At 45.2% G+C, this 16,285-nt stretch overlaps 1 protein-coding gene across 20 annotated transcripts in view; it reads left to right on the top strand.

The window, feature by feature from the left end:
- The window catches only part of Nckap5 (NCK-associated protein 5), a 917,161-nt gene that overhangs the window by 332,167 nt on the left and 568,709 nt on the right, over positions 1–16,285 (top strand). For 3 of the 20 annotated variants that reach the window (XM_030252637.1, XM_006529332.3, XM_011247959.2), the window contains exon 1: positions 5,651–6,082. The exons of 15 other annotated variants lie outside the window; for them this stretch is intronic. Coding sequence is in view for 2 of the 5 variants with exons in the window: in XM_011247959.2 (XP_011246261.1) it covers positions 6,064–6,082 (19 nt within the window). In the remaining 3 variants the exon portion in view is untranslated. 2 more of the 20 variants (NM_172484.3, XM_011247960.3) reach the window with 2 other exon arrangements.

Below are 16,285 nucleotides of genomic sequence, written 5' to 3'. Positions count from 1 at the left end.
CAGAAGAGGGCATTGGATGTCCTCAAACTAGAATTACAGGTACTTATGAGCCATCTAATACAAGTGCTGGGAACTGAACTCAGGTCCTCTGGAAGAGCAGCAAATGCTTAGCCCTACTGAGTCATCTTTCCAGTCTCCCAAACAAATCCCTTCTCAATAGATTATCAATGAAGATGCTTCTTCTTCTTCTTCTTCTTCTTCTTCTTCTTCTTCTTCTTCTTCTTCTTCTTCTTCTTCTTCTTCTTCCCCCTCCTCCCCTCCTCCTCCTCTTCCTCCTCCTTCTTCTTCTTTCACTTCCCCCCTCCCTCCCTCTCTCTTTCTCCCTCCCTCTTTCCCTCCCTCCCTCTCTCTTTCTCCCTCCCTCTTTCCCTCCCTCCCTCTCTCCCTCCTTCCCTCCCTCCCTCCCTCCCTCCCTCCCTCCCTCCCTCCCTCCCTCCCTCTCTTCCTCTCTTCCTCTCTCCTCCCTCCCTCCCTCTCTCCCTCTCCCTCTTTCCCTCTATTTTGTAATAAGTGTGTGTATATGAAGGGGTGCATGCACCTGCACATGAGTGTGTGGAGCCAAAGGTTGACATTGGTGTCTTCTATTTCTTTCCACCTTAATATTTTCAGTCTCTCACTGAACTGGCATTCACCATTTCAGTAAGGTTGGCGAGAGGGCTTCAGGGTTCTTCCCTCCCTACCTCCCAGTGCCAGTGTTCCAGGTGTGTACCAGACTTGGCAGCGAGTGTCCTTTCCCACTGGCCCTGCCTCTCTATTGCTTCTGTTGTAACTGGGTTGATTTTCCATAGTGACTTGGAAGGCACATCACAAGTGTTGGGTCACTCTGCATGGCAGCAGCACACAGCTCCATTTGACAAGCAGGGATGTGAAGTTTGTCTTTCAGCTCTTCTGCATTTCTAATTACAGTTTTCCCTAGATATCTCTTGTTCTTTGTTGATAACGCAAATGTTTGTTAACTGCAAACCTCAAGACCATTTCCATTGGCACTAGTAAGGGTGCTTGACGACTTCCAGAGTTTAAATTCAAGACTCTGAATTTCATTGCATTAATTTTATTGATTTCTGTCATTTTCCTAGGCATGCTACTACCTCCTCTGAGAAGAGTTTTCATAGTTCTTCCATTCTTATGCTTTTGTCTAGTACAACCCACTGACTGGTTCTAATCAAATATTACATGGTTGTGGAGTTTAAGAGAGCACTGGACTTATCTATGATTGAGTCGAATGTGTCAAGAGTTTCCTTGTTTCAGTGAGGTATTAGTGTGTGTGTACCACATTAAAGAACAATATGCTAACTTCCTTCCTCTTGTATTTTTATTTGAATGTTAAATATTCTTCAACATTTCATATACCTATGCAGAGAATCATTCATTTTTTCATTTGGCTTATTAATATGGCCTTTTATCCCAATGAATTCATTCACAGGAACAAAACTTAAACTCCTAAATGGACTACAGTGTTGTTGAAAGCCAGTTACCCTGTTCTGATCTTATAGTCACATGAATATCAGTTTATAATTGTCTCTCTTAAATATAGAGTTCAATGGTTATTTATACTTGATTAGTGGGAGAGTTAAGTGTACGGGTGGGAGATGATTCCTGTGGGTACTAGCACTGACTGCCCTTGCTGAGGATACAGGTTTGATTCTCAGCATCCACACGGTGGCTCACAACTGTCTCCGAGTCCAGTTCCAGGGCATCTACGCCCTCTTCTGGCCACCTTAGGTACTGGACATGTGGGATATGCTTTGCCAGGAGCAGTGCTTTCAACGCAGCATTCGAATCTTTAATTCTTTAAGATTCCGTGGTCATATGGCTCAAATCACATTTTCATTTTAGAGTGATGCTCACTGCCTGTTTTTACATTTATTGTCAGGAGGTTGTTCATTGTGAAGTAGTCTTGATATTTTTCAAACCCCGTTACGGCCTCAATTTTGTTGTCTTCTTTTATTCCTTGCATATTGATTTCACTTAGTAAAATTTATTTAACGAGATGTGTTTGATCGATCCGGAATCAGTGCTGTATGTTCTCCCTTATTAGACTGAGTTCTCTTTTTTTCCTGTCTTAAAGTGTACCTTTTAGAAATCTTCCATGAGCTTTAAGCATTAATTTTCTGTTTCATTTCTAGAATATACATTGAAATTATTAAATTTTCTCCAGTCCGACTGTAGTTCCACCCAAAAAGTAGTATTTAAAGACATCATGTTTAAAACATTCATTCCCTTATAAGTAGTTATTGATTCTTTTTTTATTGGTGTATTTTTTATTGAGAACATTCTCAAATGTACAGAAAAATTCGAAGACCATAGTAACAGAACCCAGTTCTCCCACAATTTAAAATCAGCAATCATCTAACATGTACTTATAAATTTTTTGCAGATTATTGCATGATTCAGTTGGGGTGTGTGGTACACATGGGTTGCTATCAAAAATTTCAAAAGAAAACTTTTTTGTTTTACATAAGTTTTTCCAAAATGAGTAGTAGACACCATTACACATTTGCCCTAAATAAATAGTCTAACGTATCCTTGGAAGATAAGGGCCATTTAATTGATGATCATAATATTTTTTTATTTCCTAATAAAATAAAATACTTCCTCATGTCATATGACCTTAGACTTATTTAAATTTTGCTAACTTTCCCCCAGACACACTTCTTAGATGTTTAGTTTTCAGGAAGGACCCACTCTCTCTGCTTGCACTTGGTTATACCACATCCTTCCATCTTCTGAGCTGCATCTGTGTTTGTTACCTGCACACATTGAGTGGACACGTGCTGGGCTGTTCTTAGCCCTGTTCGTGCCTCTGCTTCCTGTCTACTGTCTTTCATCTGCTTCTCCATGTGCTTTCTTCTCTGTAAGAAAAAAAATGAGTACAAGAGCCCTGCTTAGATAAATGACATGTTTCATTTTTCCTGGCCTCCCCTCCCTCGTCCACCTCTCTCTTCCCTTCCCTTCCTATATGTATATACATACATGGCGAGGCACATCTGTAGAGTCAGAGTTCAGCTTTCAGGGGTCAGTTCCCTCCTTCTATCATACGTCTCAGACATTAAGTGCAGGCCTTCAGTTTTGGTAGCAAGCGCCTTTACCCACTGACCCATCTTGCTGGTGCTAAAACATGGGCTTTCCCCCAATCATTAGAAAAGTATTTGCTCTGTACTTCTCATGCCCCACTCCTCCCTTGTCTGGTGTAATTATTTTCCTTGCAATTTACAAATGCAGCGAGGTGCTGATGGTGGAGGTGCTTTTTGAACAGTGCACACTCATCAGTGTTTTATTTAGTGGCTTTCGCATGTATCGATTTGGATCGGTAATTTCACTGAGGGCGCAGGGTGATGATGTTTCTAAGCTGTTCCCAATAAGCCATCAACACAGGTGGAAACTCCCTCATTAACCACAGCTCAGCATTAGTTCATCCTCTGCTGCCCGCTCTCTGCAAGCTGCGTCAGCTCACCCTACTTTTCTTATTCTGCAGTTATCCTTTACCTTCTGGCAGAAACTAAGTTCCTCTATTCTGTCCTTGTGAACACCCTACTCTTCAGAATGAAAGCTACACAAGATCAGTGTGTGCATGCATATGTGTGCACAGCTGTAATCCAGGTACATGTCTGAAGTCCCATCAGATAGGAGACAGATATAGGAGAGCCCCTGAAAACACGAAGGCCAGCTAGCCTGGTGTGCATATTAATGAATAACAAAGACCCTGTCTCAGACCAGATGGAAGGCAAGAATTGATACCTGAGTTTGTCCTCTGACCTATACACACTCCACAGCAGATGCACTCTCACACATATATGCACATGTATATCATATACACACAAACACATGCACAAAGATTCAAAAGTAGCTAATATTAGGAAAACTTTCTTAATAGGGCACCAGTCTTGCCCATCACTTACAGTATCTACTGTAAGTGGAAACCCACCTTGCTTTGAAACTATGTTTGCCATTTTGGATACTAACTTGAGAATCACGACTTGGAGCCTTTGATATTCACAGAGTTACCTGGCACTGTGATAAGCACCATGGGGCTCTAATAAACTGCGCAGAAGACACAGCCTCTGGCCAGATGAGTAGATGAGTAGTGGAGCTTGTATGCATTTTCCCAGTACAGTATTAAGCAAGAGAATGACCTAGACTATAATTTAAAACACGATTTAATTTTCAAATTTAGGTATATTTACTTTTTCTTAGCCGTTTTTTACCTTTATGAATAAATGGCTTAATTTTTTCTTTCTTTTCAACTTTTCTGCTGGTGACTTCTCTATCAAGTTACTTCTTCAACAAATGTGGTCATTCCAGGTAATTGAATGTTTCCCAGAATTTGAAATAAATATACAAAATGAGGTATAATCCCTCTGTTTATATTCTTTCATGCTTCACGGCTTTTTCATTTGTCTCTGGGAATACTATTATTTTTTTATTAGACTTAAAAGAAAAAAATAACTCTTGAGGTAATCCACATGTCTATCATCCAGCACGAATTTATGCACTTATGCTAACGTATTCTATAGAAATAAATCAAAGGACATTATTGGAAAGAATACCTCATTTCTCCCAAAGAAGAAACTATTAGGTTTGTGAAATCCTCATCTTAGAAGTCGTTATTTGCTAATAAAACAACATTTCCTGGAAAGGATCGTTTTCATGAGAAAATGGGAATTTATGAGAATTCTTTTAAGAAAAAAAAATGAGTCTCAACTGAGTCCAACATTTTCTTGCCACAAGTGGATTTCTCTTTCGTTCCAGAAATGCCAGCAGAAGGCAAAAGGTGGGTGTCTTTGCCAGTTTCACCCAGCCCTTCCTCGGGTGCACTCATTGTTTCCAAATGGACTTGGGGACAACTTCTGACTCCAGACACACACGGGGCTGTCAGTTCCAGCTCTTTTTTTTTTTTTTTTTTAATTTTTATTAGATATTTTCTTTATTTACATTTCCTGGTTTCCTCTCCGAAAACCCCGTATCCCCTCCCCCTTCCCCCTGCAGTTTCAGCTCTTCCTTGCCTGTTAACAAATCTTTGGATAGCTATGGCAGCCTCTGGGTCAGCTCCATCATAAGGTTAAGGAACCTGTTTGTTTAGCTCATTAGCAAAATTTGTTCCACTCAGGCAGGGTTAGGGGTAGGGGCATGGAGGGAGCTAGGGGCCTGTTGGATCACTCTCTCTCCCTCCCTCTCTCTTCTTTCTTTCTTCCTTCCTTCCTTCCTTCCTTCCTTCCTTCCTTCCTTCCTTCCTCTTCCTTCCTTCCTTCCTTCCTTCCTTCCTTTCTTTCTTTCTTTCTTTCTTTCTTTCTTTCTTTCTTTCTTTCTTTCTTTCTTTCTTTCTTTCTTTCTTTCTTTCTTTCTTTCTTTCTTTCTTTCTTTTACTGGAAACTGGGAAGTGAAAGCAAGGTTTCTCCTGGAATCCACTTTTCCTTTCCATTCCTTGCTTTGGGGCAGACAGTCAAAGCTTCAAGCCTCCTCTCTGGGTATTCAGAGTCTCCATCTCCCCTCTCCACTGCATCCCTTCTTTACCCCTCCCAAGGAGGGTCCCCAACTCCAACTCCAGGCAGAGATTGGCGGAACCATTGGGTTGAAACTGATTGTGATAGTAGCAGATGGGCTGGATTTGACAGGGTGGATTCTGAGCAGCTTCTGAGTGGGGGGCGGGGCAGGGAGGGAGAGGGTGGGGGTGGGAACCCAAGGGCCAGAGCGGACCCATAGGAGTGCGCGCCTGCTGCTGCTGCCGCGCCTGCCTTACCACCGGCTTGGGGGCATCTTTTTAGCTCGAGATTCCCAGGGAAGTGGCACTGCTGTCCCCAGGCGGAGCGGGGGAGAAAGGTCCTGTGGCCCAGATTGCACTGGGACACCGGGAGGCAGGCGCGAGCTGGGGACAGGAGGCGTGCGACACAACAAAAGCCTAGGTGCCCGGGCTGCGGAGCACGCGCGCGCGCCGACAGGCTTGACATGGCAAGTTTGTCAACTGTGGGCTCCGAGGCCAGCTCCTTGCTGCCCCCCAAGTGACGGCATTGCAGGGTCTGCCCTCCAAGGCGGGCAGCCCCCACTACGACCTGGGCCCTCTGCAAAATGCTCTCCCGCAGGCCAGGTAAGAGGACGCCAGCTCCCTGCACCCTCCCAGGCTTGTCCCCAGAGCTATTTCCTATTTTTCATCCCCTGGGTAACCCTCTTGTGCCTGCTGATCTGGTTGCTTTTAAGCGTTTCATTCTTTTTGGTCCACCTCTGCCCCCTGTCGCTGATGACACTGTTGCCCTCCTTGAATTCCTTATAGAATCCCAAAGCCACAGGGGTGTGGTAGAATGTCTGGGAGGTGGCACTGGGTTGAATCCTTTTTGCTCAGAAACTCAGCGCCAGGACAATCGAGGCAGAAAATACAGGGATTTAGCATTCACTATATTCCGAAGCTGCTCAAGCCAAGCATCACGCACACCCCTTTCCACCTGTGGGACCTCGCTTTGTGCTGGAAGCGCTCATGGAAACACACACACACGTGCTCAATGTTCTTGTGCACACAGGCTCGCTTCCTATAGATGACTTTTTTTTTTTTTTTTTTTAATGGTAAGGGAAGAGGAGGATGTGGCTCTTAAGTAGCATGGTCTCCCAAAACATCCATGGTCTCACACTTCAGTGTTGCTTATTCTCCATTATAGTGATCAGATAGTAAAACATTTGAAGCTTGTGGGGAGCCCACTGATTCTGGCACTGGGCATCACTGTGCTCCTTCAGTCGATTATCTTTCTGGATTCGGCCCTCCTTCCTCCTAAGATAATGCATTGATGGTTTCCTCTCCTTGAAAGTCTGTGTCCTAGTATAGAACAGGACTTTAAGGTCAGCATCCTGGACCACCCCAAAAAACCTGGCCCCAGAATCCTGTGAGGGACTTCAGATGGAACTGTTTCCTGTCCTCTTGTTCATAAGCCCCCAGGTCCCAGACCTGGTATGTCAGACTTGGGGCCTTTTTCTCACTCCTTCACGTGCCCCCACCCCAGTGCAGGCTCCGCCCCAGCTGAATTGGAGTATGTGCCCTGTTGCTACCAGCAACTGTCTATGCCTCCTAAGCTTCTTAATTCTGATTGATGGGCAGAAATATGATATTATTTTGGAGTGAAGCTGAGCTGCACACTGCCTGGGAGGCAGACCCCCCCATCGCCCGTCCCCACCCCAGTCCTCCGAGAAAAGGGCCTGTTAGGATATGCTCCTTGAACACAGGCAACCACCTGACATCTTTTCATCCTTGTGGCTTTTGCCCATTTGGCTCAAATGAGCAAGGACCCCATCCGTGGCCTGTTGCTAGCTACTTTGATTTTTATTCTCCTCCCTCCTAAACCTATTTCTAAAAGAGATTCCCCTTGTAGTAGTTTCCAGCACTGTTCTTGGAAGTGTTTACACAGTCATCTTCTAGAAGTGATTTTTCTAGGCACAACCTCTTCTTAGCTGCTTCTTGGTGTCTCTGTGCAGGGTGACAGGTGTGCATGAGCATCTTGCTGTGTATGCTCAGCCTGCTGGTCTCAGCCTCCCGTTCACTGTCACCAGGGTTACAGGATGCTTTGAGGTTTCAGACTCAGGTCCTCCTCCACAGCAGGGCTTTGGTCATCTGCCGACCCCCCCTTTTGTCCATTCTCTTTCCCACTCTGCAAGTCCTTCCTCTTAAGACTCTGAGTTTGATATTCCTTTCTCCCAGGGAATATCCTTAGAAAAGAAAGGAAACAACCTCTACTTTTAATGCGACAGTTTGTGACTTTCATTCTAAAGCCAAACCCCAGCTCCCCTCCGGGTGGCAGCCTGCTTCTCCAGGCTGGCAGAGCCAAAACAGGTTTTCTGGACCTATATAAATCCCTGACCAGACTGTCCTCCTCCTCCTCCCCAAAGTGTGTGCAAAGGAGGGTTTCATTCTTGCCACCGAAACTATCTTTACAAGAATGTTTTGTTCTTCACTTCTTTCTAACTCCCCACTATGTTTGGCAGAATATTCATTATCTAAACCATCAGACTCAGCTTTTATTTATTTTATTTTATTTTATTTTATTTTATTTCTCCTGCATGAGCATTGCTTTGGAAACCCGTGTGCTATTTTTGAATCATTCATGTACTTGTATTAAACAAAACTTCCTGGAGGGGATTCCCAAACCTTGGCATCGGTGTGGGCCCTTTGGGTGGGCAGGAAGCAGAGAGGGGTTCCAAACGACTTGAAAGTTCCCTGTAAAGCTGTGTACCGCTCTGATGGTGAGTATCATAGTGGCACCATCCATTTGATTAGGACTTTACAGTTTACAAAGGGCTTCCTCGGGCATTATCTCTTTAATCCCAGCAGCAGGAATTTTAAATAGTAAGGATTCCTCAGAAAGGCCCAGTAATGCCTGCCGATCCTGCTTAACCAAAGAGAAAGGGAGCAATGGAAATTGAATGGGCAGCTGATGTGGCTTTAATGCCTAGAATAAACACAGGAAAAACAGCTCCCAAGCTCACTTCAGACTGACTCCAACTTGAGCAAAGAAGCAAAAGGGCAGGAACCACGTGTGTATCTGAGAGGAAACTCCGTCCTGTGCTCTCGTGGCCCAGGAAGTTCTAGTTCTTGCTGGATAGGACTTCCTGGGGGCTCTGGACTCTCCTTGACCTAGGATTCAAATTTAGATGAAAGTGTTAGCTGGGGTTGCAGGAATACTCTCAAAATTGGCAAAGCCAGTGGGCAGTGTTGTAGTGCTCTTCAGCTACAAAGCATTCTGGGATATCCTTAGGCTTCTGGTGTCTCTTTACTGCAGGCATGAGGTAATTTCCTCTACTTGGACACAGCAGGAGTGTGGGCCTCCCTGAGCCCTGATGAAGACAAACAAGGGTTCTGTCAAGTTGGCCATTCACTCTGAAACCAGGGCATGTCTTCCATGGCGTCTTGTGTTTATGATGATACAGGGAGGGTGGACAGAAAGCCACACTATAGTTTGTCTTTTTAACTCCGGCTCCTTGACTAGAGAGCCCAGCCCTTCTATAATGTTCTGTGAACATCTCTTGCATCTTTTCTCCAAAAATAATTCCGAGAATGCCAGCTAAAAAGTCACAAATTTCAGTTGGTATTTTGGATCTCGAGCTCATCTTGTATATTATTCTGTAAAGTTTTATTCAGAGCAGTTTCGGGTGTCTTAGGTTCTTGCTGAGGGTTGTCTGGTGTGTGGAGTGTTAGATACACTGAGACTGATTTGGGTTGTTGGTTTTTTATTTTTGCAGCAGTGTCTCCAGTAGCATAGGCTGGCCCTGACCTGGCTTTGTAGTGGAGGATGATGTTGGGCTTTGGGTCCCCTTCCCCATCTCTCCAGTGCTAGTATTGCAGATGGCAACACCATGTCTGGTGCTGAGAATGGAACCCAGGGCTTCATGCGTGTGCGGCAAACACACTACTAACCAAGCTACACTGCGTCCACCACTCACCATTAACGTAATGTGAGCAAGACCTCCTCTGTAAAACAGGAAAACGCTCATGCTATTTTATAAGTGTTCAAGAGAAAAATAAGAGAGAAAAAAGAAGTTATATGATCTAAGAACTTAAGCTAGTTCCTAACACGTAAGAAAATCAACTGATACTGCCTTTTAATGACTTTTATAGTTGCTGTCTCTACATCTCTTAGTACTAGATCAGATAACCCTTTTCATGTAATAACTGTTGATGAACCTCCTCCAGCACCCCACGGAGATCACCATTATAAGGAAGGCATTGTGTGTGTGTGTGTGTGTGTGTGTGTGTGTGTGTGTGCACCTCTAGAAGCCAGAAGTGAGCATCAGCTCTCCTGCAGCTGGGCTTAGAGGCAGTTGGGTGCTGTGTGACTTGGGGACTGGGAAGTGAATTAGAGTAAAGTAGGAGCGTCTTTGGTAGGGACAGAGAGCTCTCTAATTGGTGGACAGAGGTAAGTATGTAGAAGATAGTGTGATACTATGTTCTACTTTACAAAAGTAATAGTAATAGCTTCTCTTCTAGGACAGGTGAGCTCTGAGCTGTGGGTTCTTGGCCAGATTTAGAGAGTACCAGGCAAGGGTTTTCTTCTGTGGAGTGACTGCCTTAGTCACTGTTCTATTGCTGTGAAGGAACACCATGACCAAGGCAACTCTTATAAGATACATTATTTATTGGAGGCTTGCTTACAGTTTCAAAGTCTGACACCATTACCATCAAGGTGGGGAGCATGGTGGCAGGCAGGAGTGTGCCTGAGAAGTTCCTGAGAGCTACATTCTGATTTGTAAGCAGAGAGAATGAGACTGGGAATAGTTCAAAGCCGACCTCCAGTGACATACTTTCTCTTAACAAAGTCATGCCTCCTAATCCTTCTCAAATAATGCTATTCTCCCCACCCCCAAACACTAAGTCATCAAATATACGAGCTTATGGGGGCTATTCTTCCTTAGATCACAACAATGGCCCTGAATATTATATCTAAGCAGAAAGCTGTTGGCCGTACTCCTAATATTCATGCCTGGAGCAGTACGTGAGAAGAAGGGATCCAGTAGGAGTTGAAGTGGGGATAAGGAGAATGCAGATGGTCAAGATAGACTGTATGCATGTATGGAATTAAAATAAAAGTTTTAAAATAGCAAAAATAAAATCAATACAGTGGAAGTCAACTAAAGAACACTGCCCAATGCTGGCTATTGACCTCTACTTGCATGCATGTGTCTGTAGACACACTTGTACATATCACTCAGATGAACGTGTATCCATAGATAAACTATTGCCAGATACAAATGTACTCTGAAAGCTTACAGTTTAGGAGGGAAAAGGACATAATCAATTATACCAAGTCCTGAGTGTGGGGCTGATTAGAGAGAAACAGAAATCAGTCCAGAGAGATGATGGGAGGTAAGTAATGGAGGGTGTACCTCCTAGGGAAGAAGAAGGAGACATTCACTCCAGGGTCACTTGCACGTAAGGAGAGGGGACAGAGTCATTACATCAGCAAAAGGCTTCAGTTCGGGAGCTTGGAAGATGCCTCAGTGGTTGGTGTGCTTGCCATACAAGGAGTTCAGATTCCCAGATTCCATGTAAAAGATGCCAGGGGGTGTGACAGCCTTGGAAGGAAGGTGAAGATCAGGGGTCCTTAGAGCGACCTGGATAGAAAGCATAGTTGCATCAGAGAACTCTGGGTTTGATTGAGAGATCCTGCCTCAGTAAATACAGTGGAAGAGTGATTGATGCTGATTTCTGACATCAAGCCTGAATCTCCAGCTACATATATATTCCATTTCATATGCCCACACAAATGAAAGCATGCATACACACGTGAAAGTGGGAAAAGAACAAGAGATGAAGGAAAAAGAGGAAGAAGAGGAGGAAGAAGAACACATGTCAAAGACTTACTGTACTCTGTGGCTCCTGGGGCTCTGAATTCAGGTCCTCACTCTTGTGCTACAGATAATCAAACCCAGAGTAACCTCCCAGCCTAGAGATGTGTTCAGTCTCCACCTTCCATCTATTTCTTAGCAAATATGCTATTGGCCCCAATCCAACCCAGATCACATTGTGAGAAGTGTTGAGCTTTCTCGGTATACTTTGTGTTGTTATCAATAAACTGGGAAAGTTGGAGATGGATTGCCTGGGTACCTAGTGGGAAGTGTGACACTCAGTTCAGAGAGAGACAGCTTCGGCATGTTTGGCGTCTTGGCTCAGAAACTCTGGACCTGTTGCTTGATAAGAGAGCTGTTAATAGTTATGAAGGCATCTAGCCTAGTTTGTGAGTCACACACGCCCCCATGCAGTGGGGATCATCTTAAGGAGACCCAACCTGATTCCTCTACCCACTCAATGATAATATGAGATGAGGTGGAGGCATGCTTTGGTAAATGGCTGTTTCAGCAGAAGGTTCTAGACACTGACTTCCACAGGCAACAGGTAAGACACGGATTTCTATCTATAGACATTGGACACTAGGTTACTAGAATTCTTTGCCTGTTTGGAGCTGGCAGAGAGAGGCAGCTTCTGAGATTGTTTGCTCTGCCCTTGGAAACCTGTGCTGGAAAATGAGGTGAGTGAACTCACATCCACAGAGGGGTAGGAAAATGTGTTTCATTTTTCGCCTAAATTGGTGGCAGGGCAGAAGAAACATGTCACTAAAGGCCAAAGGAGACGACTCCCAGGAGAAATGTTCCCTGCAAAACCCCTGTGGTCTGACAGTTCCTGAGCTGCAGAGGTGGCCCAGCTTCAGTAGGAATGAGGGCGAGGGGCAGGCATGTGGCTTGCCAGTGTCCTTGCTGTGGTGACTGCTTGGTGGTGACAGAAAGAGGTCCCTGAAAATGGAAGTGCACCATCTCTCCTTCCTATGCTGCTCACTGGCATGGTCACATTCGCACAGATGAAAGCGGTGGGCATACATGTCCGTGTGTGTGTCTGAGAGCAGAGGAGGACATCAGGTGGTCTGCTCCATCCCATTCCAACCGTCTTACTGAATCTGGGGATAGGCTGTTGGCTGGCAAACCCTAGGAGTAATCCTCCTGTCTCTACCCTGCACAGCACTGGGATCCCAGCAGTGAAAGTACTCACACCTGGCTTTGTACATACAGGGTGGGGATTCACACTCAGGTCCCATGGTACTTGCACACCAGTAGTTTCCCACACTGAGCCAACTCTCCAACCCCAGGGCCCATGAAATATCTTCTTCCTAAATAAAACGTTGTACTGGATTATGGTTAGACATCATGCGGCTTGCTGATCCTTTAATCTGGATATGAGAAAACCATTCAAACACAGAAAGTGCAGTTTATTGTTTATGCAACCAAAATACACATGTGTAGCATGCCTGGTCTTTATTGTATGAAAAAGCAATGGCCTCTGAAAAGGGTAAGTTAAGCACACAGCTTTCAGAGCTGGGGAGATGGCTCGGTGGGCAAACCTGCCGACATAAGTTCAGATACTCAGTGCCCAGGTAAAGTAGCACATTCCTGTAACCATGGGGCTGTGGGGGAGAGAGGCAGAGGCCTCTTGCTGACTGGCCATTCATTCTAGCCTAAAAAATGTGCTTTAGCTTCAGGCTCACTGACTGAAAGACACCATCTCAGAAAACAAACAAACAAACAAACAAACAAACAAACATGGTGGAGGGCAGTTGATTAAGCTATCTGACAGAGACGCCCTGTCTAAATATGCATATATAGGTGTGTGCTCACTCACTCACACTTGTATACACACACATATAGCTCTGTCCTCCGACTCTTCCTATTTCCTTATGTATGTATGTATGTATGTATGTGTGTGTGTGTGTGTATACACACACACACACACGCGCACACACACACATATATATGTATGTATATATATGTATGAATATATGTATGTATTAATGTGTATATGTATGCATGCATGCATGTATGTATGTATGTGTGTATGTATGTATATATCAGTATGTATCACACCTGAAGTTGACCTCTGACTTCCACATATAAACACTTGTCCTTGCTCTCACGTGTACACACAAATACACAAAACAGTGTTAGAGACCACATACATGTGTCAGTTTTCCGTCCCCCTGTTTGAGGGGGCTAGGAGCAGATGCTTGCCGTCAGGCTTCTAAAAGTCCATGTGAGACGATGTGTTTCCAAGTCAGTGCTTTTCCACTGACGAAGTGCCCAGCAGAGCCAGCTGTCCTTGGTGCCCAAGGAGCCTGTGGCCTCGTCCTCAGCTGCCCCTTCATGTTTCGGCAGGCGTGCCTGGCACAGTTTCTCACATGCCTGAAGTGGTGTCTGTGCCCAGGCTGTTGGCATGGTGGGTGCCAGGGATAAGTAAAGCACAGGGTTCAGCCATCCAGAGACCCATCTAGTGGTCACTGTGATGTGGCTACCCTGCCTTGCCTGTTCCTGCCTGCTTCTGGGCTTTTGGCCAGCTGCTTCTGTCCTAGGTCAAGGCCCTGCTATGCTCAGGCCCTGGCAGCTGTCTCTGCGTGACTGCCTCTTGTGTTTTCATGAGATATTTCTCTGCTTTCATTCCCTCCCTTGAAGTGCTGCTCAATGCTTAGATGGTTAGATATTCTCTCTCTCTCTCTCTCTCTCTCTCTGCATGTGTGTGTAATATATATTGTAAACACACAGAGAATTATGTATGTAGTTTTGATTTTTTTATACACACACACACACATTTATATATAGTCCCTCCTTTCAACAAGACCCATGCCCTGTACTTCTCTACCAACATACTGCCTTTTTTTTTTTAAAGTCTATTAAGTCTAATTAATGTGGGTGGTATGCACCTGAGTCTTGGGCCATCCACTGGAATATGGTTGACCTACCAGGAGCTACATCTGGAAGAAAACTGAATTATTGCTTCCCTTCCCTTCCCTTTCCCAGTAGCCCTCAGCTGTCACTATCAACTGACCTAGGAGTGGGGTCTTATGAGCTCTTCCATGTTCCACTGCACCAGCATGTATGGGGAATCTTGTACAGTTCTTGTGTAGGCCAACAACAGCCTATGTGAGTCTGCATGTGCAATGTGCTATCATTTGCAGAAGACACTGTTTCCCAGTCCTTCCCAAGTGCTGTCTCTCACAACCTTTCTTACCCTCCTTCGAAATGTTTGGAGGGAAGTGTAAAGTAGATGTCGCCTATAGGGCTGAGCCCATGGAGACAGTGTCCAGCTGGTCCTGATTGTTAACTGACTGTAGAGCGAGTAAGTGAGTGAATCCTCCCTAAAGATTTGCTAGGGTAGACTGGAGAGAGATGGAGGAAGCAAGGCTGGGATGGAGGCTGCATGGGGGAGGGGAGTGTTCAGAGCTCTCTGTGAGGACATGCGGGCTTCCAGTGCAGGTCCTAGCAATTGGTTACAAACTCTGTGCCTCTGAGCAACACATCAGCATTATCTCACTTCTAGAAATCAGAAGGTCAAGCATAAAGTTGTGGGCAGGGCCACATTCTTTCTGAGAGCTTCAGGGACACAGGAGATTTTCCTACAGTTAATAGACTGCGCCAGTGCCTTGTTGTGTGGCTCTTCCAGCAATAATGTCCCTCTGACCTATGCCTCTGTCTGAACAGCTTCAGTGGCTGGGACTCATCTGAGTCCCCTCTAAAGACCCTGATGATGACATCAAGCCAACCCAGGTAACCCATAAGAAGCTCTCTCTTGAGATTCTTCATTATGTTTTTCAAGTCTTTCTTGGTATGTGAGATTGCAAACTCATAGTTGCAGGGGATTAGGATATAGGCATGTGGGGTGCAGGAGAAGGGAGGAAGCATTCTGACACATTATTTTAATGAATGAGAATAAATCATAGAGGATAATATAGGAACGTGGAGGATAATATGTGAATGTGGATTAGTTGAGGTGAGCCCTTGAAAGCTGAATGACAGTCTTGTGACAAATGCATTCCAAGGAGAGGAGGAAGGAAAGGAGAGGAAAAAATGGGGGGGGGGTGGGGAAGAGGGGAGAGAGAGAGAGAAGAAAGAGAAAGGGGAAGGAAGGATGGAAAGAAAAAGAGGGGGAGAGGGAGAAAGACAAGGAGAGAGGAAAAAGGGAAACAGATTATGATGTGGAGTAGAGAGTTCAAGATGAGAGAGAGCAGGAGGGGAGGGTGGCAAGAAGAGGGGTGAGCGGCAAGAGGGAAAGAGCGGGAGGAAAAGGAGGGGGGGAAAGGGAGGGGAGGAGAGGGAAAGAGCAGAGAGGAAAAGAGCAGATAAGCGTCTAAGGAGGTGAGGTAAGATGATGGAGGGAAAAGGGAAGGAGAAAGAGAGGGGGGAGGAGGGAGACCATGCACTCAAGGACCACTGCCAACCTCAGACTTAGCATTGAGGGGAGGACTGTGTCTTGCAGGCCAGAGAAACTGTGAGCTGGATATGAAGAAGGAACAGATAGCAAATGCTGAGGGTCAGGGCTGGCTCTGGTGACCAACTGATTGGAAGTAAAGAAGAATCTCTGTTCAGTGTGCAGTTAAGCTAAATGGGGGCTAAAGATCATTGCTATGAACCTGTGGATCTCCCAACTGTGACCAGAAGACATGTCAAGCAGCAGTGGCTCATTAGGATCTTTGGCCTTGTTCTCCCATTTTAGACACTGAGAAACAAAGGCCCACGAAGTTCAAATAGGTTTAATAAGGACACATGGGACAATAGTGTTGAAATTTGGGCTGGAGACCACAACACCTGTCTCCAGTCCTGTGTTCCTTCCAGTAGCAGAGGCTCTCCCTCTCTGCTGATCTCCTGATGTGTTTGTGTGTGGGTGCACATGTGTATATGACCATGTATGCATGTTGTTTGGAGGTCAAATGGCAGCCTCAACTATGTATCCTTAGTTGCTGTCCACCTCTGCTTTTTGAGATGACATCTCTCCCTGGCT

The sequence above is a fragment of the Mus musculus genome, chromosome 1, assembly GCF_000001635.26.
Source record: "Mus musculus strain C57BL/6J chromosome 1, GRCm38.p6 C57BL/6J".
Lineage (NCBI taxonomy): Eukaryota > Metazoa > Chordata > Mammalia > Rodentia > Muridae > Mus > Mus musculus.
The sequence above is the reverse complement of the archived record's forward strand: the minus strand, read 5'-3'. Positions and strand labels throughout refer to the sequence as shown.